Genomic DNA, 26,032 nt, shown 5'->3' with positions numbered 1-26,032 from the left:
TCAGGCTCCGACGCTCCGCGACGTCATCGGGCTGGGGCGCGCGGGGGGCGGGCAAGGACGCGCGGGCGGTGCCTCAGCCGGCTTGTGGCTGAGCGGAGGGGGCGGGGAAAGGCCCGAATTGAGGCGGAGCGAGGAGGGGCGGGAAGGTGGCGGCCGGAAGATGGCGGACCAGATCCCTCTGTACCCGGTGCGCAGCGCGGCGGCCGCGGCCAACCGCAGACGCGCGGCCTACTACAGCGCGGCGGGGCCTGGGCCGGGGGCCGAGCGGCCCAGCAGGTAACGACGGCGCCGACCTCCCTCCCCCCCGCGGCGCCCCTCCCCCCGCGCCCGGTTCGGGCCCCCGGCCCCCCGGCGGCGGGTCTGCCCCAGCTCGCAGGCCGCGCACAGTGCTTTCGACTCCCGCACGCCCGCACTCGGGGGGGCGTCCACCCTTGGGAAAGGCCCGGGGCACAGCGTCGGGGCCGGGCGGGGGTCACCCCAGCTCCGCCCTCGTCCTGGGCGCCCTGGCCGTCCGACGCCCTCGGAGACGGGGGCCGGCGTGCGGCTGCGGCGCTCTCACGTGAGCCGGGCGGGCGGAGCGCCCGTCCCGCACACACTGCAGGTGTCCGAGCGTCAGTGCGGTTGCAGCAGGGACGTGAACGTGCGGACGCGAAGCACAGACCTGAGTGGAGAACACGGCCTGTCACAAATGCTAAGGGCTCAGCTCATGTGCCAGGTGCAGGTGCACCTGATCATGCGCTTGTTGGCCGGAAGTTTTGCTTTTAGCAAAATGGGAAACGGAACTTTCCAAGGTTAGACTGTTCAACGGGACCACTCTTCAGTTGTACATTTAAAACCTAGACCTTTCGTTTGAAATGGAAGCCTCCTCCCCTAGTTGGTTTCGGCTCACATTTAACTTATTTCTCGCCCAAAGAGAGGAATACTGCATTTTATAAAAAAGGAACTTATAAAAAGAGGAAATACTGCCTTGTACAGTTAATCGAAATTTTATTCCTAAGGAATTGTAGAAGCAATTAACTTTTTTTTTAAAGATTTTATTTATTTATTTGAGAAAGAGAGAATGAGAGAGAGCACAGGAGAGGGGGGAGGGTCAGAGGGAGAAGCAGACTCCCCGCCGAGCAGGGAGCCCGATGCGGGGCTCCATCCAGGGACTCCAGGATCGTGACCCGAGCCGAAGGCAGCCGCTTAACCGACTGAGCCACCCAGGCGCCCCTGCAATTAACTTTTTTAAAAAAAGATTTATTTATTTGAGAGAGAGTGCGCGTGCGTGTGGGGGGAGGGTCAGAGCGAGAGCGCGAGAGAATCTCAAGCAGACTCCCCACTGAGCGTGGAGCCCTAGGCGGGGCTTGATCCCACCACCGGAGATCAGGACCGGAGCTGTAATCAAGAGTTGGACAGGTGCCCCAGAAGCTGTTAACTTTTAGTACAGAAGAGGAAAAAGAACATTTCAATATCCAGTTGCTTCAGGATTCGAGTTTTAGAGTAACTTTTGTTTTGGGCTATTTGAGAAGCTGTAACATAGAGTCAGAAAGTATGTATTGTCATGTAGAGCTGAATTGAATCGCGGCTCATTTACTGACTAGCTGTTGGATCTCGTTAACCTGAACCCCCATTTCGTGGGATGTAAAATGGGGGGGGATACTGTTGTTTTCCTACAGGATGATGAAGGGTTACAGGAGAACCTGCTAAGGTGCCTGTGTTCAGTGTTTGGCCAGAAGTACCGTTTCTCTTTTCCTCCTTGATAGTACCTATAACAGGGATTGCGTCAGTAATTCTGAGTGGTTGATTTTGGGAGATCATTGTTTGGAAATATGCTACTTATTTCACAATAGGTTTCCATCGCGGTTTGCATCTCAGTTTTTGCTGCAGGTATTTTGAAGCTCTGTCATTTGGTGTGTACATATTTAGGATTCTTATGTCTTTTGGTAGAGCGTTTCTTTTATTACATAATGTTCTTCTTTGTCTCTGGTAATTTTCTTTGCTCTGAAATCTCCTCCTGCTTTATTGTGGATTAATGTTTGCATGGTGTTCGCTTTCAACCTCAGTTGAATTTGAATTGAGTCTCTTTGTTGGATCCTGGTTTTCCATTATGCACTCTGTCATTCTCTGGATTGGTGTATTTAGACCCTTTACATTTAAGTTAATTATTGCTGCATTAGAGCTGTAGGTGCTATTTTATTATTTGTTTATTTTGTTTCTTCTGATTCTCATTCCTCTTCTGTTTCTCTTTTTGACTTCCTTTAGGTTATTTGAACTTTTTTTGGATATCTCTACAGGGTTTTTGAGTGTAAGTCTTTGTGTAGTTTTTGTAGTGTGTGCTCTATTGGGTATTGCAGTATACGTATGTGACTTATCACCATGGGGCGTTGGGATTAGTATTTTAGTCTGTGGAGTAGACTGTGTAAACCTTACTTGCATTTTGGTCCCTTTACCCATCTTCTCCCCCTACACTTCAAATATCATATCTTGAGTATCAGATGGTGTTACACTTTTTGTTTAAATCATCAAATATTTATAAAACTCATGATCATAAGGGGTAGTCTAATGTACGTACCCATGTTTTTGCTCTTTCTTTTATTCCTTCCTGGTATTCCAGGATTCTTTTTTCCCCATTCTTTTCTATTTGAAGTGCTTCCTATAGCCAATTTTGAAATTTCTTCCACCTTAGGATGTTTTTATTTCCCCTTCATTCCTGAAGGATGGATGTATTGGATATGGAATTCCTGGTTGACAGTTCTTTCATTAGCCTTGAAAACTGGTTACTGTCCACCTCGCCTTCATGATTCCTGTTGAGAAGCTCACTGCCGCTCGAGTTGGTGTTTCCCTGTGGGTAACGTGTCATTTCTCTCTGATTGCTTTCAAGGTTTTATTTGTTTTTCATTTTTACAGGTTTAACTGTGATGTATCTTGGTGTGGATTTCTTTTGGTTTATCTTGGTTGGTATTTAGTAAGAGTTTTTAATCTGTTGGGTTTTGTTTCACCAAAGTTAGGGAGTTTCTTCAAGGACTCTGGTTTCCACTGTCTTCTCTCTCTCCTGCTGGTACTGGTGTGATACAAATGTTGGGTCTTTTGTTAGTGTTACATAATTCCCTTAGGTCCCCCCCCCCCCCAGTTTCTTTTTCCTGTGTTAAGATTATGTGAATTGTATTGATTTGTTCTCAAATTCCCTAATTCTGTCCTTTGTCATCTTCCCTCTTCTATTGATCCCATGGAGCAGTGTTTCATTTTCACTAGTGTATTTGTCAGTTTTGTAATTTCTGTTTGTTTCAAGAGAGTTTGTTATTGCTTGTTGAAGCATGTATGTGTTTGCTGCTTAAAATGATTGTCACATAATTCCAGTATCCGAGTTAATTTGAGTTTTGGTGTGTCTGTTGATCATCTTTTCTAACTCACACTGTGAATCTTCTGGTTCTTGGTATGACTGATGATTTTTTATTTTATCCTGGACATTTTGTCTATTATGTCTGGAGAATGTGGGTTCTGTTTATATCTTTTACTTTAGCAGGTGATTGCCCTATTTAAATTTACCCTGTAGGTCCTGGCCTACATTTGTGGGCTGTGATTCCAGTGACAGTTTAATTTTGTGCTACAGTTTTTGGTGTGCTTGGTTTATGCGGTGTACTGGGACTCTTTCTTGTCTCTGCTTACACTGCTGAGAGGAAGAGGCGATTTCCCCAGGCCCAGTGTCTCTTGGTAAGAGAGGGAACGGTCAGTCCGCGTGATGAAAAGGCTTTGTTGGATGGGCAGTGGTTGTACCCGCTCTGCATGTGCCTGCTGGCTGTTCTGGTGTGTCTGGTTAGGGGGGAGTCTCAGCACCGCTGTGGCCGTTGGAATCCCTCTTGCTGGTGCTTCCTGCTGCTCTGGTCTCTGGTGGCAGAGGAGGGGAGTTCAGGCCCTGAATAGCAGCAGTTTCCTGGACTGGCTGCTTCTGAAGTGGGGCTGTGCTTGGTGATGCTGCCTGGTTTCCCTCCTGGTGAGAGAGGGGCGTCTCGGCCCATGGGGACCCAGGGGCTTTCTGAGGCTTCTAACCTGTTTTTGTGGCAGGGTTCCTCTAACTGCTGCCGCCCAGATGCACCACTGTCCCTTGATGGGACAGGGGAGTCTTAGGTCCGTGGGGAAGGACGCCATTTCCCACGGCACTTGTTGATCTCTCTTGCTGGTGGTGGTGGACTCTTGCTCCCTCCAGGGGAGGAGTGATCTTTCTGGGCTGCCTTTTCTTGCTAGGTTGGGAGTTAGGGAATGCCAGGCCTATCTCCTTCCTTCTGTTGGGTGAGGGCATGTAGGATGTCCCGCCACTGTATCGTTTCTCAGTCCTTGGTCCCAAGCCCCCCCAACCCTCTTCCTCTTAACTGCTGCCTTCTTACCACCTTCCAGAGTTCTCCTTTGTTTGGCTCTTGCTTTATTTCCAAGCTTATAGTTGGACTTAGGTAAGAGGAGCAGGGAGAGATGGATCTTGACTGGAAGTTGTGCTTTTACATTATTTTGTGAAGGTTGGTTGTATTTTATCATAATAACATATAGTAAAAGGCTAATGAGAATATACTGTGGCTCTGTACTCCGCTTATTCCTTCCTCCTTACCCCAGCCTCTCCCCCCCAAGGCACTTATCTTGGATTCTTCTAGTTGTATCTTGTGACATTTAAAATCTCCATATTTCAGTGGCTATATTCCTGACTGTCAACATCGAAAATTACTTTTCTTTTGAAGCCTTCCATTATCTCAACCCCAGCCAGGATAGAATTAGATGCCCCTGCTGGCTCCTACAGGCTCCTGTTCCCCTCAGAACACAGATTGCACTTGACTGTAAATGTCTCTTTTCCATGAATGGAACGGCGGTGACTGTCAGATTTTACCCCTGATGCCTGGCCTCATGAGATGACTTGGAAAGTGTTCCCTTCCCTCCTGCTTTCTGGAAGATATCGAATAAAGTTGCTCTCTTCTTTAAACGTTTGGTAGAATTTCCAGTGAAACCGTCTGGACCTAGAGATTTCTTTTTTGGGTGTTTCAGTTTACAAATTCAGTTCTTTAATAGTTAACTAGGCTATTCAAATGAGCTATTTTGTTTGGGGTGAGTTGTGATTGTGCCCATTGAGGAATTGGTCCTTTTCAGAAAAGTTGCCATATTTATGTGTGTAGTGTTGTTTGTAATATATTCTCTTACTATCTTTTTGATGTTGTTTCATTCAGATATTGGTGGTTTGTGCCTTCACTCTTGTTGGTTAGTCTTACCAGAGGTTTGATTTTTTTCAAAGAGCTATCTTTTATTTTTCTTATTTTTTCTGTAGTTGTCTATTTTCAGTTTTATTAATTTCTGTGCTTTATTTTTCCTTCTTTTTGCTTGCTTTTTTAGGTTTTATTTTTTATCTTCTCATTCTTGTTTCTTATGGTGGGAGTTTAGATTATTGATTGGAGACTTTTCCTCTTTTTTTAACATAAGGATTTTGTGCTGTAAATTTCCCTCTCAGCACTGATTTATCTGTGTCCCACAAATTTTGGCATTTTGTTTTACTTTGAGACTTCCCCTTTGTCTCATGGATTACTTAGGAATGTGTATGGAAAATTTGCTGTTATTTTTCTGTTACTAATTTCTAGCATGATTTCTTTGTGGTTAAAGAACATGCTTCGTGTTACTTCATTTAATTTTGGTGGTTTGTCTTGTGACCAAGAATATGGTCTATACTGGAAGAATTTCAGGGCCCAAAAGAAGGTGTATTGTGCTGTCGTTGGGTGAAATGTTCTGAAATGTTGATAAGATCCTGTTATCTTTGTTAGTTTATGGTCTGGTTGTTCTCTTGGTTGTTGAGGGTGGGTTGTTGAAGTCTCTAACTTTAATTGTGCATTTGTGTATTTTTCCTTTTGATTTTATCAATTTTTACTTTACTGTTTTGCCAGTCTGTCATTTGGTGCAGACATGTTTGGGATTGCTCTGTTTTGATGGACTGACGCTTTTATTATTTTATAATTTCCATCTGTCTCTAGTAATATTTTTGCTCTGGGCTTTACTTTTTCTGACATTAATATAGCCACTCATGCTTTCTTTTGATTAATGTTTACCTGGCATATAATTTTCCATCCTTTTACTTTCAGCCTACTTATATTTGAGGTAAGTTTCTTGTAGTCAGCATATGGTTGGCTTATGTTTTTTATCCACTGTGCCAATCTCTGTCTTATGATTGATATATTTAGAACATTTATGTTCAGTGTAATGATTGCCAAGTTAGGGCTTATATCTGCCATTTTCCTTTTTGATTGCTGTGTTGTTTCTTTGTTTTCTTTTTCCTGTTTTTCTGTGGGTTACTTGAACAATTTTTAGAATTCCATTTTGATTTACCTATGGTGGTTTTCCATTGTATTTCTTTGTATAGATATTATTTAGTGGTAGTTCTAGATACGACGTTATACATATGTGACTCATCACAGTATTCTGGTATTGGTATTTTATCAGTGTTAGTAAAGTGAAGAATCGGTACCTCTTTACATCCCTTTACTCATCCTTACTGGTAAAGTAATTATCTTGTACAATTACATAAATATTTTAATTTTGCAAAAGTACGTAAATATTTCCCTTACATATGACTAGAGTTACCCATCAGTGTTAATTTTTCTCTCTCTCAAACATAATCTTGAAAACTCAAAAGGAGAAGAAATGCCTATTATATTGACCCATGTTTTCACTATTCCTGTTGTTCTCTTATTTCTTGAAGTTCCTGAATTCCTTATTATTTCTGTTCTAAGAATTCCTTGCTATTCTTTTAGTGTAGGTCTGCTGAAAACAAATTCTCTTAGTTTTCTTTCATCTTAGAAGGTCTTATTTCTCCTTCATTCCTGAAGGGTAATTTCACCAGATATACGATTTGGGGTTGACAGTCCTTTTTCTATTTTAGCACTTGGAAAATGTTATGCTACTTCTTTCTGGCCTCCATGATTTCTGATGAGAAATCTGATGTCATTGGAATATTTTCTTTTCCCGTGGGTAAGATGTCATTTCCCAGTGCTTCCAAGCTTTTTTCCTTGTCTTTAGTTCAGTAGTTTGATTATTATGGGTCTTGGCATAGATTTCTTTGGGTTTATACTGTTTGGGGTTCACATAGCATATTGAATCTGCAAGTTTATATCTTTTGTCAAGTTAGGAGTTTTCAGCCATTATTTGTCTAAATACTTTTTTAGTCCCACCCTCTTTCATCTCTTCTAACACTCTCTCTGGAGACACCTTGTGAGATCTTTTCTTGTGTCTTAAATGTCCTGAGTTTCTCCTCATTTGTTTTAAGTCCATTTTCTGTCCAGATTGGTTTCTGTTGTTTACTCTTCAGGTTCATTGATTTTTCTTTGTCTCTTCTTTTCTGCCCCTGAACCCTACGCATTAAGTTTTCAAATCTCCGTTATTGTATTTTTTAGTTTTAGAATTTCCATTTGATTCTTCTTCATATTAGCTTTCTTTGCTGAAATAGCTGTTTGTTTGTTTTCATTTGCTTCAAGTATGTTTGTAATTGCCCATAGACACATTTTTATGATGGATATTTTAGAATCCTTGTCAGATAATTTCAACATATGCATCCCTTTGATGTTGGCATTTGTTGATTATTTTTCCTTCAGGAGTAGAGATTTTCCTGGCTTTTAGTCCTTTTTTTTTTTAATTGTATCCTGGACATTTTGGGTATTATGCTGTGAGGTTCTGGACTTTATTTAAATAATCTTCTGTTTTATCAGACCTCCTCTAACACCACTTGGGACTGGGGGGTAGGGAGGTGGGATGAGATGGTGCTGCCTTGTTGCTGGCAGGTGGGGTGAAAGCCGGGTTCCCTTTGACACCTGGGAGAAGAGGCTGCATTCACCTGTGAATACATAAAACCCTGAATTTTACACTCTAAACGGGAGACCTGTAGCCAAAACTTGTTAGTGAATGGAAAAATAAATAATAAGACTGACTTTCAAATACAAAGAGTAAAGACAAAAACAGAACAAAGGTAAATGACTCCTTCCTGCCAGTTCCAGAACAAGACTTGAGCAGACGCCCCCCCCCCCCCCCCCCCCATAAGCATAGCTATAACCCTGGAGATGACAGAGGGAAAGGTGAAGAGAAGGAGGCAGACCAGGAGGGACCCGGACTCCAGAGGTCACACAACAGTTGAGTTCCCAATGCGCTCCTTCGGCCTCATTTATCCCGAATTGTGTACCAGAGAGTCAGCAGCCAGAAAAACCACGGACATAAACCAAAGAGAGCCCCAAGAAATATATAATAATCTCTAATTTCATACTTCAGAACTGTAAAGTGAGTAGATTAAAGTTTTATATCAAAATTATGGCTTTTCTAGTATTTCTGTTTTGGGAAATGTGTGCTGTAAATTAGAATACAGCTAAAAAAATAGGTAAAAAAATAAAAAGTGCAAATTCAGTCTTATATTTCCAAGAACAAAAGTTTATATTATGAGGTCTTTTCCTTCCACATTGGCAATTGAAAGCTAATTAGTTGTTAGAAAAACAGCTTTGATATGGGCTTTTCTTGCTTTGTGAGCTTTAAAAGGCTTTTTCTTTGACCATATAAAAATATCTTTTTGTGTTCATAATGTATAAGGAATTGTAGTAAGGTATTTTAAAGGTTCTCAGATTTTCCTTAGAGTGAAAGTACTTTTATTTCATTATAATCATACTGCTTTAGGTCACAATATATTTAAAATATAGTGATCATAAATTGTTACAACTTGTATAAAATTTTTCATCATTGGGTTTGTACTTTATGAAAATTTCAAGGGGACAAATTAGATATGATTTGAGTATGGTTAATACAGGAGGATGTTCTTGGTTTTTTGCGGGGCGTTGGGGTTTTTTTTGGAAGTTATTAGGTGAATGAAATGCTGTGTCCCACACATAGTATTTAATAGTTCAGTAAGAGTGCAATTACTTGTTAAGATCATATTCTGTGAACTAATGTGAGGCATTGATTTTCTTTTTGCAGTATGTATAGTTGAATAAAAGTAAGTATTTGTTATTTGATATTTTTCATTTCTGTCTTTTAAATGGTACCTGTGTCATTCAAATTACCTTCACATTTGAAAAAAGAATGACGGACGCTGGACATCACTTTGTTTATCCATGTCTATTAGTACCTTTTCTTTGCTTCACGTTGCAGTGTGGCTTTTGGCCCTGCCTAGAGTCATTTGCAGTATTACAGTAGTTAAACTTTAGTGTTTGAGAAGAGAGTCATGCTGAGAACAGATGGCTATTGTCTGATTATCTCTAAAATAGTAGTGTGTTTCTTAATAGAGGCAACACAGTTTTTTTAATGCTAGTTTTCTCATTCTGAGTGTCTATACACAGTTTTCTCTGAATCTTAAAAATTTTACAATTATGATGATGATCTAAAAAATGCCTTTACTCTAGTTATAAAGATGAAACTTTTTTTGTGATGATTCACAGCTGAAAAGGTTTTTCCAAGTTCCAAATGATTCTTCCTTTGTTTTTTTTAAGATTTATTTATTTATTTGATAGAGAGTGAGAGAAAGAGAGAGCACAAGCAGGGGGAGGGGCAGAGGGAGAGGGAGAAGCAGACTCTGGGAGTCCAATGTGGGACTTGATCCCAGGACTCTGGGATCATGACCTGAGCCGAAGGCAGACGCTTAGCCTACTGAGCCACCCAGGCGCCCCTACTAGATGATTCTTAAGATAGCATTTATCAAAGTGCTCAGGCCCAGGACTCCTTGGAATCAGAGACATATTTTTAAGGATCTGTAGTTCACTCGAGTTTATGAAATTCTTTAAACCTGCCAGAACAGATATGTTTCACTTCATTTTCTACAACTGACAGTATTAGCATGAAGATAGATTTGGTGATTGTGAACATCATAGTTTTAGGTAACTGGATTATGTGTCCTGAGCTAATTGGCCCACTTATCTTTTAATTTCTGGATTGGCATTTACATAATATTAGATATTGTCCCATTAACTCTAATTTAGAAGCTTGTTTCAATTCACGTATAGTGTTGGTGTAATTCTTCTGTTAAGAAATTGGTATTGAGGTTTTTTACAGAACGCGTGGAAGAGGAGTCAGTGGCTCCGAGGTTACTGTGTACATAGTCCACGTGGGGGGCATCTCTGGGCCTGAGGACTGACTGGCCCTTGCCCTTCTTGCTTGTTTTTATTGCTAAGGTCAGGGCGTGCTTTTCAGGGAATGTTCCTTTACCTTTTTTTTTTTAACAACTATTCTGCTGTTTATCTCCTCTGGTACTGTAGGAAGCAAGAGTCCCAATTTCCCAGTATACAGTTTTGCTGCTTATTAATGACTCATTAGTGACACGCTTGAACTTGGAAGCTGTGTTTGATGAAGGAAACATACACATTTCTTTATAGCACTTTGTTGCTTTGTTTTTCTACTTTATTAACATGTAGGCAAAGAGGGCAGTGTTTATTTTTCTTAAAGAAGGTTTAAGCATTAGGCATATTTTAAATGGTTTCTCCCTTTACTATCAGTTGGCTTCTCAGAAATGCTTCTCATTAAAATGGAAACAATAAGGCTGTTAGATACTTAATGTGAGTTTAAGCTAGTTATTGTATTGACCTACTTTTACTTTTACTTAGATACACGTAAATTATGCACCTTCTAGTACTTGAGTGTTTTTTGTTGAAAGTTCCCAATTTTTCTAAACCTTTGGCAGCAGCTAAGAGAGCTGTCTCCATTTCTTAGTGTGGCAGTACTCTTGGGTTTGGTATCATCTGTTCTGTCGTCTTTGTTCACATTGTTTTTACTCGTTTTAAAAATATGTTTCCAGAATTATACTTAATTGCTGGAAACGTTGATTTTTCTTGAGTGACAAACCAATTAAGTGTGTATGACACTAGGCAACAAAGACACTTAGGATTTTCTGCTTATCCTCTCTCTGAAAAAATCCATTATTCATCATCTTATTGTTTTTAAATACTGAGGTAAAATTTTCAATACAATAGGAAAATTGCTTTGGAAATGGAATAAATTGCTTGCCAGTTCAAAGGCTCCATCTCTGAAGTGGAGGTTACTAAACATGATGTTGCTTATGTTCATTATCTTTCAGACTCTTTGTACTACTTTTCTAGCATTAAACTTGATGAGATTGTGACTTTTGCTAAAATGCCACACAATCGCTGAAAGAACTTAATGAAAAAGACTAAAAATCTCATTTTGTATACTATATTATAATATATTTAAGTGGCGTTTTGAATTTTAATTGCATTTTGTATAAATATGCATTTTCTGGTTGACTGTTTTAAAAGAAGTGATCTTATGCAGAGAATGAGAAAAAAGGAAAAAGTTAATAGGTTTATTAACTCTCTCTTAGGCCTGCTACCTCACAGCTGAGAGGAGCTTTTGCGTGAGCCTCTAAAATGATGAGTCTCCTGTTGTGGGACTGTTGTGGTGGTGCTGTGGATGGTGACTGGAGTGAGGGGGCCCTTGGTGCTGGTCGGAGGCGAGGACAGGTGCTGCCGCTCCTCACTGTGACCCTCGGAAGGCCCTCCCTCCGCCTTATTACTGTCAGCGAGTGTGGTCGTCCGACACCTGTGACCAGATCTCATCACTGATACTAAAGTCTTCCGTGCTTTTTGGGTGGACTTTTAAGCAGCACAGCACAGTAATGGTCATCTTTGTAGATCAGTCTTGTATACATTTTTCATGTTTTCAAATATTTCTTTGCATGGGATAATTAGAACCTGTGGTTAAAGTTACATTACAAAAAAGGGCTGTCAATGCATTTTCACAAACTGTCCTCCATAAAAGTTGTTTACACTCTTGCTAGCCATTAAGAGTGCTTCGTTATCCAAGACTGTTAAGAATGCTAAGGGTGAAGAATTTTTTTCAATTGTTTTAATTTGCGTGTTTTAGAAGTTCTCTTGAAAACAGAAATTACTCCTAGTGTTAAAGCCTTCCACTGAGAATTCAAGTGACACTCCTTATACTGGCAGGCCAGGCCCATGGGACTCACCCCTGCCCACCTCTTCAGCCGCATCCGGTGGCCCTCCCGTGGCTTGCCCGCTCCAGCGGCCCTGGCCTTCTCTCCAGTCCTGAGCCCTCAAGGCTCTGCAGCCCCGCCCAGGTCTCCCAAGACCCGTGGTTGGTTCCTTTCAGGCATGTGTCTCTTCTTGAGACTCGGCTTCCTTCTGGCCCTCGCGCCTTCTTTGTTATAGTCTTCCCAGCACTTCTCCCTTTGCAAGTAGCCACTTCTTGTGTTTGTCTTGTCTGTCCTTACGGGGCTGCCTGCAGCCCTCGGGACAGTGCTCACACAGGGCAGTCCCTTAGGTGTGTGTGGGAAGGGTTGGAGTTCCTAATGTGGCTGCACATAATTCTCTAAGTACAACTGCATTTCTTTTTTTATGAATTGTCTTTGCTCATCTGTCATTCAAAGTGTTTGCTTTTTTTAAATTTTATTTGTGAGAACTGTTTCTGAGAAATGGTTTTACTGTCACGCGCTGTAGCAGTTTCTCATTTGCTCTGAACTTTTCTTCTTGGACCATGCAGAATACAGGCACCCTGGGTGCCCGGCTGTGGGAAGGGCTCCGCAGACCCCAGCCCCCTTCTCCACGGCCTCACAGTCCCGAGGCCTTCAGGAGTGTTCTTTCTCCTTCTGGTGTTTGGTCTCACTGACAGACCAGCTCCCCAAGTGATGAGACTCTTGCCTGAATATGCCTGGCGTGTGAGGATCTGGCTTTTCCAGGAGAGCCATACCGATTCTAGTGCCTTAACTGTGGCAGCCGGCAGGAGGGTGAGGGGAAGGGGCCTGGTGGTGCGTTCAGGCAGACCCCAGGGGTAGAAACCAGCTTCGTATGTTGGAGATGTGGGTAATGATGAGGAAATATCCATCTGCCAGGGGTTACGTGGCTGCTAGGGAGCCGGATACCAGCAATATTTATAGAATTTGTTCCTTTTTAAAAAATTTATATCAGGCATAAAATTTACCATCTTAACCACGTCTACCCAAGCGTGCGGTGCAGTGGCCGTGAGCACATTCACGCTGTTGTACTGCTGTCTTCACCTCCCGCCCCCAGGCCTCCTTCCTCGTCCCAAACCCGAGCTCTGCACCCGTGAGACGCCTCGCTGTCCCCTTCCCGGCCCCCGTAGCCTTTCTGTACCTCTGTGTCTGTGCAGTTGACTGCTGTCACCTCGTGGAAGTGGAGCCCTTCAAGGTCTGTCTTGTGTCTGGCTTATTTCACTGAGCGAGATGTTTTCAAGCTTCGTGCCATAGCACGCGTCACATTCCCTACTTCTTTTAAACTGAGTGATGTCACGTTGTATGGAGAGACCACATTTGGTCTTGGACATTTCAGTTATTGGACATTTCAGTTATTTTTCTTTTTTATAGTAAGAATTTTCTGTGGTAATTGTCTAAAACTAGGAATTAAATGAACGTAGGCGAAGTGTTAGATTCAGGCCTGACAGTTTCAGCAAACACTGGCTGCTGGCTTCTCCTGTCCTTCCTCCTCCTCTCAAGGCTGAATTCCTACCTGCGCAGCAGGGAAGGGAGGCCAGGCTGGCTTGCACCCACGTTCGTTGTCCTTCTCCCAGCCTCGCCCTCTCTTTCTCTCCTGCCCTCCCTCCCTCAGGGGGTAGATGTCCCTTGATCTGTAGCAGGGAGGGGTAACCTGAGGATCCAGATGTTCCTTCAGTAGCTTTCAGTCAGTTCCTACTCTTTCCTCCTTCCACACCCACTTCAGAGGTCGGCCTGACACCAGACCTGCCCCTCCAGGGTCCCAAGGTTCTCCTGCTTCCTCGCTGCTGTGCTGAGACTCCTGTTTTTCTTGGATCTGCTTATTTGCCATCCATCTATCTGCTTTCTAGCCTTCTACATTTTGTTATCATCTCTTGTTTTCTGTTCTGTAGGTTTCAGCTTTAAGAAAAAGCAGTATTTTTGGTATTGAAGATAGTCATGTATTTAATCTTCCATTTTTATGGGAAACGTTTTCTAATCCTTTTTACATGTGTGTATGTCTGTCTGTGTCTTCTCTTTCAGAAGACAGCTATTCTGGGCGTCCTAGTCTCCATAGCGGTGTGGACCTCTAGTCGCTCTTCTTACAGGAGTTAGTAGTTGTAGTTATCTCGAAGCAGGCTGCCTTCTGTGTCCCAGCTCCAGTTCCAGAATTCCCTTGGATAGTTGTGGCTTACCTTGGGTGGCTGGCAGTCCTTCCTGAGCTGTGCACTGCCCCTCCTACCTTCCCTACCTTCCCGTACGCAGCGGTCATTCCACACGCACCCTGCCCCTCTACCTGCATGCAGCCCCTGCAGCCTGAGCTCAGTCGGCACCCTCCAAGGGCTAGGTGACTGTCTCGCCAGTTGCCACTGCTGTCCTTTTAAATTTACTGATGAATGAGTCTGAGCCTGTGAGTTACAAGCTGCGTCTGTTACTGACTGCCCTGTTTTCAGTGTAGGCACACATGTGTTGGTGCTCAGCAGTTAACTGAGTGTATATACCCAGCATAGCCAAATGGCTTGCAGAACATTTGTTCACCTTCCTGTAAGGATTTTGAGAGGTGATCTTCCTTGGGGTCCTCAGCCTAATGTATTCTTTGTATTCCAGTATTTTCAGAGGTCTCGTGGTTTTTATTTTTATTTTTATTTATTTTATTTTTTTTAAAGATTTTATTTATTTATTTGAGAGAGAGAATGAGATAGAGAGCATGAGAGGGGGGAGGGTCAGAGAGAGAGGCAGACTCCCTGCTGAGCAGGGAGCCCGATGTGGGACTCGATCCCGGGACTCCAGGATCATGACCTGAGCCGAAGGCAGTCGCTTAACCAACTGAGCCACCCAGGCGCCCCTCGTGGTTTTTGTTTTTTATATGAAGTTATATTGGGAGGAGGAGAAGTGTTTGGGTGGTTAGTGTTTGCTAAGGATCCCCTCACCATCTGCTCAGGCTTATTCTCTGCTTTACGGTCTAAGGGCAGGTGGTCCCTGTATTTGTCATGTGCTGTGTGTCGGTTCCCCTCGATGCCTAACGGGCCCTGCACCGAAGCACCAGAGGGCCCGGGAGAGCCTCAGCATGGGCTGTCGGCACACTTACATCCTCCATGAGGAGAACACCGCTGTCTTCTACTTAACCACCCTCTCTTGTCCGAGGGCCGTTTCGCATGAGCAAGGAAAGGTGAGAGCTAGGAAGCGGGAAGCAGGATTGTCAAATTGACTCAGAATACAAAGAAAACAAAATCGTGTCATCAATTGCTGTGCAGTTGTATTAGTGTCCTATTGCTGTTGTAAAATTATCATAAATCTAGTGGCTTAAAACAAATGTATTATTTTCCAGTTCTGAAGGTCAGAACCGTATGGTCTCACACGGTTCCAATCAGGGTGTCAGCATGCTGCTTCTCCTTCTGTAGGTCCTTGCAGAGAGTCCAGTTCCATGTGGTTGTAGGTTAAAGTCCTGTTTTCTTGCGCCCAAATTACTCTAATACGATACATTTAAGAGATACTACAAGTCAGTGTGGAAGAGAAGGACTCTTGCATAAATAACATCGCCATTTCTGTTGTTGTGTAGCGTATATATCCCTGCAAATCTTCGTATTTGATAGAAGTGCTCACTGAGAGTAACAGGGTTTATGGGCAAAAGTAAGTTAGGGGACACCACTGGGGACCACATCACCAACAAAAACAGTCAAGGTCCTGGTGACATTTGCTGAAGAGGCATATTGAGTTCCTGGCCAGTGAAGATTGACCTGTGAGGAGGCTGGTGCCCCGGGAGAGGGTCCTAGTTCCTTGGGGTGCCCCCAGTGCACACGCCCCAAATATGCCCAGCTCCACTGAACAGCATGGGGAGCAGCCTTAGCCACAGTTTGTAAGTAGTAGTGCAGGACCCCGTGTGATAGCAAAAGTGAATCGGTGCCGGTGATGACAAGATGCCGTTTTCCTCCCTTTATTTAAGCGAAGGGTTATATGTATTTAGCTCTCGTCTGATGAGGGTGAGGTAAAATTGCTTTTGGCGTTATTCATAGCACTCATAGTGGTGGGAGTTTAAGTTTGCATTTGGCAATAATATTCCAAGTGTTTTAGAGCTTATGACTTTATATAACTATTACAGTTCTGGGATTCTTTGAAAGAATTCATGTAAAAATATGGAGAAAGTTCTGTGTACAGATATTTGCACTGAAACATTATTTAGTGGGAAGTTATAAATGTCTTCTCTGTCCAATAGTGGGGGGTAACTCAGTAACCTGTGACTCAATAATCCACTTGCTGGATTATTTTTTAGTTACCACATGTTAAAAAGATGGTAAAAGGAGCTTAGGTAGCAGGTCAGCATTGGCCTTATTGTCCAAGGACATCTTTACAGTCATTGAAGTCCACTTGTGTTTGGATTCTTGACAGCTAGGCACCTGTTTCAAAAATAAAGTTTCAAGAAGGTAGAGGCTTCTGGAATCTTGCCTTCTGACCTTTTCACAGAATCCTAGTAAGCAGAGGACTGCCTGGCACCATCTCGGCATACCTGCACATGCACACGCCCACACACACATGCAGGTGTGTGAACACCCACATGCAGAGATTCCCTGAAGGACTGCTAACAAGATAACTAAGTTTGCACATATGAAGCTTGTTTAGGTACTGTACGTTGTGTATATAGGTTATATACATTTAAAGCTTGTTATGTACTGTAGAAGACGTATTTCAGTAACATTTTATAGAGCAGAATGGAAATAATTCTGTTCTTGGATATTCCTGATTATCTGTAGTAGCACTCACCATTGTCATTCTTTTTTTTTTTTTTTAAAGATTTTATTTATTTATTTGACAAAGAGAGAGACACAGAGAGAGAGAGGGAACACGAGCAGGGGGAGTGGGAGAGAGAGAAGAAGCAGGCTTCCTGCTGAGCAGGGAGCCCGACGCAGGGCTCGATCCCAGGATCCTGGGATTATGACCTGAGCCGAAGGCAGACGCTTAACGACTGAGCTACCCAGGCGCCCCTCATTGGTTGTATCTTTTTAATTTCTTTTAATTTGGAGAAATCTTTGTGGTGGTTTTCTTTCTTCTGATGATGTGGCGTTTTTGAAGAGTCGGGGCTGGTGGTCTGTAGCATCTGGATCAGTACCTCCTGGACCTGGCTGTAGTGCTCTTATTTTGTGTGCTTCCCGTCACGTGAAAATTAGCCCCAGAGCAGTGCTTCTCAAGCAGCAGAGTGCGAGGGCTCTCGATACCAACTGTAGGCTACTTCCAGAAGTCTCTGGCTCCAAGAATTTCTGTGGACTGCACTTTGAGAACCACTGCTCTGGGACTGAGTAACTGCGGTAGCTGTGTGTGTGTGTTGGACCTGCTTCTTACTGTATCACACCAGCAGGTAGACGTCAAGTTGTCCTGTGATGACTGGTTCTGAGTGTGCGTTCTAGCTTAAGGTGCTGATCTCTAGAACTTCTGCTGTTCGCAAGTTTCCATTTGCAGTTGTGAAGAATTGGATGATTCTCCAGCATTGTGACAGTTCTGTTCCCAAATGGTGCTTCTGTGCCCCTCCCTCCAAGTATTAGTGGATTTTCCAAATATCTTTCTGTAATTGATTTATTTATTTTTAAATTTATTTTTAAAGATTTTGAGAGACAGTGAGAGAAAGAGAGCATGAGCAGGGAGAGAGTGGCAGAGGGAGAAGTAGACTCCCCGCTGAGCAGAGAGCTTGATCCCAGGACCCTGGGATCACGACCTGAGCCGTAGGCAGACGCTTAACTGGCTGAGTCAGCCAGGTGCCCCTGATTTTTTTTTTTTTTTTTAAAGATTTATTTGTTTCAGAGAGAGAGAGAGTGCAAGCATGAGTGGGGGGAGGGGAAGAGGGAGAAGCAGACTCCCCGCTGAGCAGGGAGCCAGAAGCAGGACTCGATCCCAAGACCCTAAGATCATGACCTGAGCTGAGGCAGACCCTTAAGCACCTGAGCCATCCAGGCGTCCCTTTCTGTTACTGATTTTTAAAAGAAATTCCTTTATGGTGAGAGAACATACTTTGTCTAATTTCAGTTCTTCTTGAATTTGTTAGTTTGTGTTATGGCCCAGAATGTGGTCCGTGGGGATGAGTGTTCATTGCACACTTGATGAGAACATTCTGCTGTGTAGGGTAGAGTGCTCTGTAAATGCCAGCCAGGGTAGGTTGGCTGACAGTGTTGACCAGGTCTTTCTGTCCTTTCTGATAGTCTGTTTCTTCCATCAATTACTGAGAGAGGAGTTACGAAGTCTTCCGGCAGTATTATCGATTTGTTTCTTTGTCCTTTTACTTACATATTTCATACTTTGTGTATTTTGAAACTGGTGGTAGGTGCATGCACATTTATGATTGCTAGGGCTTATGGGTGATTTGATCTTTTATCATTATATAATGTTCTTTTTTATCCTGGGCAGTTCTTCCATTTTATTTTTTTGATGTCTTCTTTGTCATATTGTAATAGCTACTTTTCTTCCTTTGAAAGAGCGTTTGTATCGTATCTTTTTCCATCTTTTTATTTTTAATCTTTTAACATTATATGCCATTATATTTCAAGTATTTTTATTTTTTTTGTAGGTAGTGATTTTTGTCCTCCAGGTGACATTTGGCGACATCTGGACACATTTTTTTTTTTTTAAAGATTTTATTTATTTATTTGACAGAGAGAGACACAGCGAGAGAGGGAACACAAGCTGGGAGAGTGGAAGAGGGAGAAGCAGGGTCCCGGCTGAGCAGGGAGCCCGATGCAGGGCTCGATCCCAGGACCCTGGGATCATGACCTGAGCCGAAGGCAGACGCTTAACGACTGAGCCACCCAGGCGCCTCTGGACACATTTTTATTGTCACGACTCGGGGGGTGCCGCTCCTGGCATCAAGTGCATAGTGGCCTGGTTTGCTGTTGAACATTCCACAATGCACAGGACAGCTCCGTCAACAGAACTCTGAGACCCAAAATGTTAATGGTACTGCTGTTGAGAAGCTCCACTCTAAGGATTGCAATATACACAGCTCACTTTTCACTGTTCATATTTTATACTTAATGTAAGCTATGGAATTGCCTGCTTCTTACGGGATAGCTGCCGTATCCATTCACATCTTTCTATACTGAAAACTTCACCACATGATGTTACAGCTTTTGCTTTCAATAGTCAAGCGTATTTAGATATGACCTGGAAGTATACATTTTTTGCTAATAGTTCAGATGATTTTTTTATATTCCTGAATTGAACACCGTGAGTGGGTGGTACTGTTGAGCTGACTGTTCACACCAGTGGCTTTGTGGAGGGCTCCCCTTCTAGCATGGTCATGTCCGCTTCCTTGGGCAGCCTGTTCCCTTCCTGCTGACCCTGGCTAAATACATTTTTTGTAAAGGAAAGTAGCATCCCTTATTTATAATGGTTTGCCTCCTCTGTAGACAGCTGAGTTTGAAGAAAAAAGAAAAATTTAGTTCGTAGAATGGGACCAGCTCTTGTCTTAAATAATACCCTTACTGGTGACAGAAGGCTGCTTGGCCTGCCTCAGCACTCTGTTTTTACCTCTGACCAGGTACCAGCTGGAAGATGAGTCTGCCCATTTGGATGAAATGCCATTAATGATGTCTGAAGAAGGCTTCGAGAATGACGAAAGTGATTACCACACGTTACCACGAGCTAGGATCACACAGAGAAAAAGAGGACTAGAGTGGTTTGTCTGTGGAGGATGGAAGTTCCTCTGCACCAGGTTTGTGATCTCTTGCTGCCTAATTTCCTATGCTCTCAGGTATACAGTTGAGGTATTTAGAAGCTCGGCTTCTAACATACTTATTTTTATATCAAACTAAAGAAGACACTCTCAGTGAAATGACATAATGGAAAGTGTTAAACATTAGTCAAAACCAAACATTGCTAATCAGAAAGGGATGGAATGCCAAGTTCACTTTCTTTTTTTAAGATTTTATTTATTTGTCCGAGGGAGACACATACACACACACAGCAGAGAGAGAGCACAAGCAGGGGGAGCAGCAGAGGGAGAAGCAGACTCCCCGCTGAGCAAGGAGCCTGATGTTGGGCTTGATCCCAGGATGCTGGGATCATGACCTGAGCTGAAGGCAGACGCTTAATCGACGGAGCCACCCAGGCGTCCTCAAGTTCACTTTTTTAATGAGACATTTAAATGTTTAGAAAATGGAGAAAGATTAGTGGTTTTGTATTGACTGCATGGTAGAGTCAGTTCTGGTCACTGTGTCAGCATTTGTAAACCGTGCTCTCTTCCATCTGTGGTCCTGCTCTCATCCAGAAAGGCAGATAGGGACCCGTAAAATGCAGTTTAATAACACCGTAGCTCTGTGTATTATTCGACTCAAATGCTTTGACTTGGAGGAAGATTCTTCAGTAAATTTAACCAGAAAGAAACACAGATAAGAACTGCTCATATTTAAACAAGTTCACTGGTGGTTGAGATAAACTTCATCAGCTGTGCTCACCCTTGACTTAAGAGTCTGGTCTGTGAAACCACACTCTGTGTCTAGGACATTTGACCATTGACTGTCCTCCAGCCCTAGGGACAGGTAGGGCAAGATTTCAGCTGACTGATGCCAACATAACTTGGGTGGGGTATGTCGAATAAATTACTGTTTTTATAGTCTTTCTGCTCTTTAAAGTTTGTGGTCAGTGCCTTTCTTACCATCTTGAGCTTATATCCCTTTGACCATAAAAGAGATATAAGTAATTGTAGAAAGATATCTTATTTATCATCCTCATTATCTCTTTAGAAGTTTGCAAAAAGATGTTTTTACAACCGATTTGATTTTTGGGTCGGGTCACGTAGTTGTATTCAAACAGTGGTCTGTGGACTCCCAGGGACTCTGAGGAATCCCTCAAAGAGATTGACCACGCAGAATCGGGAAGTGAGCCTGAGCAGGATTTAGGCTTATCACCCCCTCTCAGCTTCCAATTAGTGTCTGTCTTTATCTTTCCTGTATATTGTAAGCTTTTCATATGAAGAAGGAATTTCATGGCTAAACAGGGTTTTAGAAATCACTGACTTGTGTTACCAATTTTTAATGAGTGATACAGTTTTTTCAAAAAACATTTTCTAGGTTAAATAGCCAATATTCCTGGAGTATTCTTTGGGGGTACTTAACTAAGTCTAGACTTAATTTCTTTAACAGTTGCAGGGCTATGCAGAATTGTTTTGTTTTGTTTTTCTTGTGTCCCTTGTGATGCTTTGTGCTTTTCAAGGGGTTTATCTACTTTCAAATATATAAATTCCTGTAATATAAAATGTATGAGGTTCGGGAGCGATGTCACATTTTATTATTCCTGATCTTGTTAATTTATCTCTCCCTTTCTCCTATTAATCTTGATAGGAGGTTATCAGTTCTTTTCAAAGAGCCAAACTTGTGGTGTTGTCTTTGCTTTTGAAATTTTGAACTTTTATCATGAAATAAATCCAAACTTGAAATAAATTCACTTTTATCTTGAAATAAATCCAAACTTATAGAAAAGTTGCAAGAATTCCTCTATGCCCTTTGCCTAAGATCACTAATGTTTAATCTTTTGCCACATTTATTTACCATTCTCTTTATATCTGTTATTTTCAGAGTGATTTCAGACGAGGTTGCTTGTTACTTCACTCCTCTTTGATCTTAGTAGTTCAGTGCATGTTTCTTAGGAAGAGGCTTTTTTCGTACGTGTCCACCAGGCAGTTGCCATGTTCAGGAGATTTCGCTCTGACACAGCTCGGTCTCCTGTCCCGATCCTGCCCGCAGAGCGCCCTTCCTCTCTAGGCTGGCCTGGCGTTTAGGTGGCCATCTCCATGTGCCATCTCCAGGAATCTGGAGCCGCTCTTGCCCTTTCTTTGTCTTGCATTCCATTGATGTTTATGAGAACTACACAACAGGTATTTTATAGAACATTTCAGATTTGGGTTTGTCTGAGGTCTCCTCGCCATGAGATTCAGGTTAAACATTCTCTGTGGGACACTGTATGAGTGACACTGTGTCCCTCTTAGGATGTCTGCTTCCTGTGTCATTGAAGTCTGCTCTGCCCTTAATTTTTTTCATACTGAGTTTAACTTGCCTTTCTTTTTCTGGCTTCATCAGATGGATTCTCAGATCACCAGCATTGTACTTTTTCTTTTTTAAAAATAGATGCATTTCAGTTTTGACACATGGTATGTTCATTATTATTTAGTTCAAAATATGTTGTCATTTCTGCTTTAGTTGATGTTCAGTTTAGAAACCATGCTGATTAATTTCCAAACAGTCGGGAATTTTCCTAATTATCTTTTTGTAATTGATTGTTATCTTTTTTTTTAAAGATTTTATTTATTTGTTTGAGAGAGAGAAAGTGAGAGCAAGAGAGAGAGAGCACAAGCAGTGGGAGAGGGGCAGAGGGAGAGGGAGAAGCAGACTCCCTGCTGAGCTGGGAGACTGGAGACACAGGGGCTGGATCCCAGGACCCTGAGATCATGACCTGAGTTGAAGTCAGACGCTTCATGGACGGAGCCACCCAGGTGCCACGTGATCGACTATTACCTTAATTCCACTGTGGCCCGAGAACATACTTAGGATTTTTTTCTTTCAGTCTTGTAGTGTGTTGAGACTTACTTTATGATTCATCGTATATGGGCAGTGTTAGTCAATTTTCTGTGTGTATTTGAAAAGCGTTTGTACTTTTTTGTTGACTGTGTTGCTTTTTTTAAAAAAAAAGATTTTATCCATTTATTTGACTAATTTGTTAATAGTCTTGTTTGAATCTTCTGTATTCATATTCAGAGTTTACTTATCAGTTACTGAGAAACTTGTGTGTCTCAACATCATTGAGGATGTGTCTACTGCTTTAAATTATGTCAGTGTTGCTTTATATATTTTAGAGTATGTTATTAGATGATGCGAGTGTAGGGTTACTAACTTACTGTTGGATTGGTCTTTATCTCTGATAATATTTCTTCTATGCAGGCTCATAATTTCCAACTTAAATAAAATGATACCAGCTTTCTTTATTTTTATTTTTATTTCTTTATTTTAATTCCAGTTAGTTGACATACGGCGTTATATTAGCTTCAGGTGTACAATATAGTGATTCAGCATTTCCATACATCACCCTGTGCTTAACACAAGTGCCCTCCTTCATCCCCTTCACCTATTTCCCCCCTCCCCTCGCCACCTCCCTCTGATGACCATCAGTCTGTTCTCTGTTATTAAGACTTGTTTCTTGATTTGTCTCTCTCTTTTGCTCTCTCTCTCTCTCTCTACCAGCTTTCTTTGGTTAGTATTTGCATGGTATATAATTTTCATCCTTTTACTTTGTTTTATTAAAAAAAAAAAAAAAAGCTTTTCTGGGGTGCCTGGGTGGCTCAGTTGGTTAAGCATCTGCCTTCAGCTCAGGTCATGATCCCAGGGTTCTGGGATCAAGTCCTCCATCGGGCTCCCTGCTCAGCGGGGAGCCTGCTTCTCCCTCTACCCCTGCCCCTCTCCCCTGCTCATGCTCTCTCTCTCACTCCTCTCTCTCTCTCTCTCTCAATAAATAAAATCTTAAAAAAAACGCTTTTCTTTTGAAATAATTATAGCTTCACAGGAAATTGCAAAGTTAGTATAGAGGGGTCCCACTTACCCTTCACCCAGTTCCCCCCAGTGGTTGCATCTTTTTTTTTTTTTTTTTTTAAGATTTTATCCATTTATTTGAAAGAGAAAGAGTGAGCCTGAGGTGGGGAGGGGCAGAGGGAGAGGGAGAAGCAGGCTCCCTGCTGAGCAGGGAGCCCCACGCGGGACTGGATCGTGGGACTGGATCGCAGGACCCTGAGCCAAAGGCAGCCGCTTAACTGACTGAGCCCCCCAGGCGCCCCCCAGTGGTTGCATCAAACCAGAAAGTTGATGCTGGTATAAACTGTGTATAGTTTGCTACATTTTACTGCATGTGTAGGTCTGTGTAACCACCACTGCAGTAAAGATACAAAACGGTCCCATTACTGCAGGTGTCTCCTATCTGCTGCTTCTATAGTCATGTTCTCTCTCCTACCCCAGGCCCTAGCCTCTGGCAACCACTAATCCGTCTCTATTTCTGTAATTTTAATTTTGAGAATGTCAAATAAGTGAAACCATTCAATTTGTGATTTTTGGAGATTGGCCTATTTCAGTCAACACAGTGCCCTTGATAACCATTCAAGTAGTTGTGTGTATCAGTAGTTTTTCCTTTTCATTGCTGACTGGCATTCCAGGGGATGGATGAATGTTTGTTTAACCATTCACCTACTGTAGGACATTTAGATTGTTTCAAGTTTTTGGCTGCTGTGAATCATCATGTACAGGTTTTTTTGTGTGTGGACATAAGTTTTCCTTTCTCTGGGCTAAATGCTCAGGAGTGCAGTTGCTGGGTTGCATAATAAGCATATGTTTAGTTTTTTATGAAAGTGCTGAACTGTTTTCCGGAGTGGTTGTACCATTTCACATTCCCACCAGCAGTGAAGGAGAGATTCAGTATCTCCTTGTCAACCTTGTTGTCACTGTTTTTTATTTTAGCTGCTGGAACATGTGTGTAGTGACGGCTCACTGTGGCCTCAGGTTGTTTGCATTTTCTAAAGGACTAGTGAGGTTGACTGTCTTATTTGCCTTAGGCATGTCTTCTTCAGTAAATGTTTCTGTAGGTCTATTTTCTTCTTGGTTTGGTTTTTTTTCTGGTGAAGTTTTAAGAGTTCTTTATATATTTCACTTGTGAGTCTTCTGTTAGGTGGGTAGTTTGCAAATATTTTCTTCCATTCTGTAGCTTGTCTTTTCATCCTCTGAGAGTTTTCCCACAGATCCAAAGTCTTTAATTTTGATGAAGTCCAACTGTTTGTTTGTTTTTTTCTTTTGAGCACTGCACTTCTGGTGTCACGTCTAAGAACTTTTCGCCCAGCCCTGTGTCTCAAAGATTTTCCTCTCTAAGTTTTATCGTTTAACATTATTTAGATCCTTTTTGAGTTATTTTTGTACAAGGTGGGAAGTTTGGGTTTAGATTTATTTTTTGCCTGCGTATATCCAAATGCTCCAGCACCATGGTTGAATTGCTTCTATGCTGTGTCTCTGGTCCGTTGGCTACACATGCGTGGGGCTTGTTTGCTGTCTTGTCCCTTCGTCTGCTCTGCTAGTGCCAGTCTGGAGAACGGTCTCTTTATCCAAGTCTTCAAATGGGGCAGGTTGATTCCTTGTATTTTATTCTTTTTCAGGATTTTCTTAGCCATCTAGTTATTTAGGCCTTTCCATAGACATTTTAGAATAATCTAGCCCAGTCTGTAAAATCCTTTCAGGGATTTTGATAGGAATTATGTTTTACCTGTATATTAACTTGGGGGAAATGACATGTTTACTGTGTTGAATCGTCTAGATCACAATTTACTTCTCTCCATTTATTGAGAACTTTGACCTTTTTATCAGCATTTTGTAGTTTTCAGCACACAGGTCTTACACGTGTTAGATTTATTCGTAAGTATTTCTTTCTTTCTTTTTTTTTTTCTTTTCCCTTCTTCGTGTTTGTAACTGGTATTTTAAATTTTGGTTTCCACATGTTCATTGCTGGTGTATAGAACTAGAGTTGGATTTTGTATGCTTGTCTTGTATCCTACAACCTTGCTGAACTTACCGTTAGTGCTAAGAGTGTTTGTGTAGATTCCATGTAATTTTCTACTTGGACAGTCCTGTCATCTGCAGACAGAGACAGTTTTATTTCTTCGTTTTATAGCCTGTATGCCTTTTCTTTTCTTTTTTTGCCTATGGGTCTGTCTGGAACATGCACTCTTATATGGAATAGCAGTGGCGAGTGTACCGTCTTGCTCCTCGTTCATAGTCCTAGAAAGCTTTCAGTATTTCACCATAAAGTGTGATGTGAGCTATGGGTTTTGTTTTTTTTTTCATAGATTGCTCATCTAAAACTATTGACAGTTTTTTAATTAAAATCTGTCTTGTATTGGGTTGGTGTAATACAGACAATCCTGTCAGATTCAGAAGCAGGATCTGGAGATGTAGATTTCAGAGTCCTGTCATTGTCGGGATTAAGGGAAACCACACAGAAGGATGATGTTTCTGAAAACATCAAGGGACATGTGGTGTAAGTCTTTGAAAAATAAAGGAAAGGGACACCTTGGGGAGAAAGACAGTTTTGGGAAGGAAGACTAAT

General features: G+C 42.2%; 1 protein-coding gene across 2 annotated transcripts in view; it reads left to right on the top strand.

The window, feature by feature from the left end:
- The first annotated feature begins 134 nt into the window (after positions 1-134).
- Positions 135-26,032, top strand: part of ATP9B (ATPase phospholipid transporting 9B (putative)) — a 250,338-nt gene continuing 224,440 nt past the window's right edge. For both annotated transcript variants that reach the window (XM_044921226.1, XM_044921227.1), the window contains exons 1-2: positions 135-276; positions 19,446-19,619. In XM_044921226.1, the coding sequence (XP_044777161.1) occupies positions 161-276; positions 19,446-19,619 (290 nt within the window). In that variant the 5' untranslated portion in view covers positions 135-160. The remainder of the gene's footprint in view (positions 277-19,445; positions 19,620-26,032) is intronic.

Source organism: Neomonachus schauinslandi, chromosome 14 (genome assembly GCF_002201575.2).
Source record: "Neomonachus schauinslandi chromosome 14, ASM220157v2, whole genome shotgun sequence".
In the NCBI taxonomy this organism is placed as follows: Eukaryota; Metazoa; Chordata; class Mammalia; order Carnivora; family Phocidae; genus Neomonachus; species Neomonachus schauinslandi.
The sequence above is the reverse complement of the archived record's forward strand: the minus strand, read 5'-3'. Positions and strand labels throughout refer to the sequence as shown.